Source organism: Hippocampus comes, unplaced genomic scaffold, assembly GCF_001891065.2.
Source record: "Hippocampus comes isolate QL1 unplaced genomic scaffold, H_comes_QL1_v1.1 scaffold85, whole genome shotgun sequence".
NCBI lineage: Eukaryota > Metazoa > Chordata > Actinopteri > Syngnathiformes > Syngnathidae > Hippocampus > Hippocampus comes.
The window spans coordinates 5,175,029-5,177,820 of record NW_017805540.1 but is presented as its reverse complement, the minus strand read 5'-3'; the positions used below and the strand labels follow the sequence as shown (position 1 = coordinate 5,177,820).

At 47.2% G+C, this 2,792-nt stretch overlaps 1 protein-coding gene across 2 annotated transcripts in view; it reads right to left on the bottom strand.

Moving 5' to 3' along the window:
• cables1 (Cdk5 and Abl enzyme substrate 1) overlaps positions 1-988 on the bottom strand; it is a 31,447-nt gene extending 30,459 nt beyond the window's left edge. Inside the window, exon 1 of one of the 2 annotated variants that reach the window (XM_019879140.1) lies at positions 209-988. In XM_019879140.1, the coding sequence (XP_019734699.1) occupies positions 209-406 (198 nt within the window). In that variant the 5' untranslated portion in view covers positions 407-988. Of the gene's footprint in view, positions 1-94 lie in introns of both variants that reach the window. The other variant, XM_019879141.1, reaches the window with a different exon arrangement.
• Between the last annotated feature and the right edge of the window lie 1,804 nt (positions 989-2,792).

Here is a 2,792-nt window from a genome sequence, read left to right as displayed (position 1 = left end):
CGCGGGGCTCGGAGGCGGCGGATGCCGCCGAAGCCACCGAGGTGGTTCGGCTGCTGGCCACGAGAGCCTGGTTGGCTAAGGCGGTCGCGGCAGCAGCAAGAGCGGCAGTCGAGGAGGAGGAGGAGGAGGAGGAGGCGGCAAAGGTGGAGGTAGAGGCGCCTCGTTCCATCACGCAACTCCGGACTTCCGACTCTCGTTCCTCGACGACGTCCTCCGCCTCCTGGCGCTCGCCCTGCACAGGTCGCCCATCCAGGGAGATGTTGTTGAGGAAGGAGAGCGCCGCTTGCCTCCGCCTCGGGTCGATGCGTTTCCGCGTCTGCGAGTTGTTGATGCGGTGGCCGTGCAGAAGCGTGGCCGTGGCCGTGGAGGGGCCGCTGTTGCTGCTGCTTCTCGCGGCCGTCGCCATGCTTCGCCCTCCCGCCTCCTCCACGACCTCTCTCTCCTCACCTACGATGCATCGAAGCGTGCCTTCAAATATTCAGTACTTGGGTGGGTGTACATAACGCCGATGTACACTGTCCGTCTTTTTAACTGCACGCGTGGAAGTGGGTTGAAAACAGCCAGGTCACGTGGTTACAGCAGATACTGTTGGCAAGGGTGCGTCTGCACCAATCAGGCGCCCTCTTTTTTCCTCCACCCTTTTTCTGGCTGTTCAAGAGCAAGTTGACGCGCAACACGAGTGTTAACTGTTGAGTGGAACGGGTTGTTCCAAAAGGTATGACTGTGAGCAGCCGAGTTGTGAACGTGCAGCCCAAATGGCCAATGAGTAGAGGAAATTAAATTGTGTACAGTGCAATCACGTCCCCTGGTGGTCGGAAGGAGATGGCGTCGTAATGGCGGCTCAGTAAAACATGTCAAAGGACGTTCTCTGGTGGTACAAGTGAGCAGCGTTTGTTTCTTTGACAGTCGCACTGTCATTTGGAAAGTTGTCATTATGTAATTGATCGCAATTAAAAATGACTTGATTGTTAATTTTAATTTAATAACTTACCTGTATTCCATTCATGTTTACTGATTTCTTCTTCTTTATAATTTAGCCAACTTTAAATAATAAAAACTGTCGATTATATAACTCATTCATTTACTTTTCTGCCCTGAGAAGTAAAATTTAAGTAGGGACCATTAATTTGCAAAACATTTGTGCCGCTTTCTAAATGCGTTATGTGTGTAACACGATATAAGAAAACTGTGCAATATTTGGGAATCTCTGATCCTGGTCCTGTTCTGAACTGTGGTTTATGGTTTTGGTGGGTATCGGTGGACTTCAAATTGGGTTCCAGCACTCTTGACGTTTAGGAATGACTGCATATTTAGGGTTGGATTCGCAGCCTATCAGGAAAGGTGCCAAAATGTTAATTTTTTGTTTGTTTGTTTGTCTAAATTGTTTATCCACTATTGTCTTATTTTGCACAAAGATAATTCGTTAGCTTCCATAGAGGACGAAGGAAATCGGAGAGTAAATGCACGACCACAAACATCTACGGAGCCCCAGACATGACATGGGATTTTTTTGTGTGGCCATAATATCAAATATGGACACAACATATCATTGAAAGGCAGGTGTCGTTGAGTAGGACTGTACTCAGTTCTCATCAGTCGCCTACAATATTGTTGATTCGATTTTTTTTAAGGGTTTTGGAGAAGGTCTTTGTAGTTTATTTCCAGCCTAAAAGAAAATTCAATTTGAGTCCAGCGTCTTCTTCGCCTTCCTCTACTCTACCTCTAACCCAGGGGTAAGGAACTCCGGTTCCTCGAGAGCCACATCCTGCCTGTTTTAGATCCCTCCCTACTCCAACACACCTGATTCAATTGTTCATGATTATTTCAGGCCTCTACAGGGCTTGCTGATGAGCTGCGTTTGAACCAGGTGTGTTGAAGTAGAGAGGGATCTAAAAAAGGCAGGATATGGCTCTCGAGGAACTGGAGTTCCCTACCCCTGCTCTAACCTCATACAAATGTAAGATATACATTTGTATCGAATGGCGACAGATTAGCATTTTCTGCACGCTTCGTAGTTATACTACTTAACCCCCCCGCGCCCCATGACATGTGGTCTCTTTTCAACTTGGAGCACCAACTATTTTGACCAGCAGGTGCTGCTGTTGCCCAACGTTACAACACTCGCACGTAACTGGCACATGCAGAAAAGACATGGCGAGTTTCCATTTCAACAACGTTACGGTCACTTCCTCTCTGTCGTGAATGCTTTCACACTGTAAAACACGATTTCAGCACACCGCAGCTAGGGATGTCAAAAAGTTGACGTGAGCGTCCGAGCGCAGGAGAAACACTCAGCTTCCTGTGTTTGTGCCGAGCTTCCTACTCGAGCAGCTCATTGTGAGCTTGCTGCGCATGATACTTAAAGTATGCCACTTGCAAAACGATGAAAAGACATAAAACAGCCAGCCAGCACGACTCACTGTTCCCGAATGGCCCCTTGGGAGGATATAGGAACCAATGCTCACACATCAAGTAACCGGAGTTATAATGTGTCTATTATATCATATCGTATAAGAGGAAAATGACAGAGGTACATTGGAGACTTTAATTGAATTTATGTTTTGTTTGAGAGTGAATGTTTGTTTGTCTTTCGGTACGACCAGTCCAGGGTGTACGCTGCCTTTCACCCGAGTCAGTTGGGCTCGCCTCCAGCACATCAAAAGAAGTCAATAGTTCATTCTCAAAAAATGTGAATTTCGCAGTTCATTGAAGCAATTAGACATTTTTTCGAGAATGCCTGTCATCATTTGGGTCGCGGGTGTGTTGGAGGCTGCACAAATGAAGGAAAATTC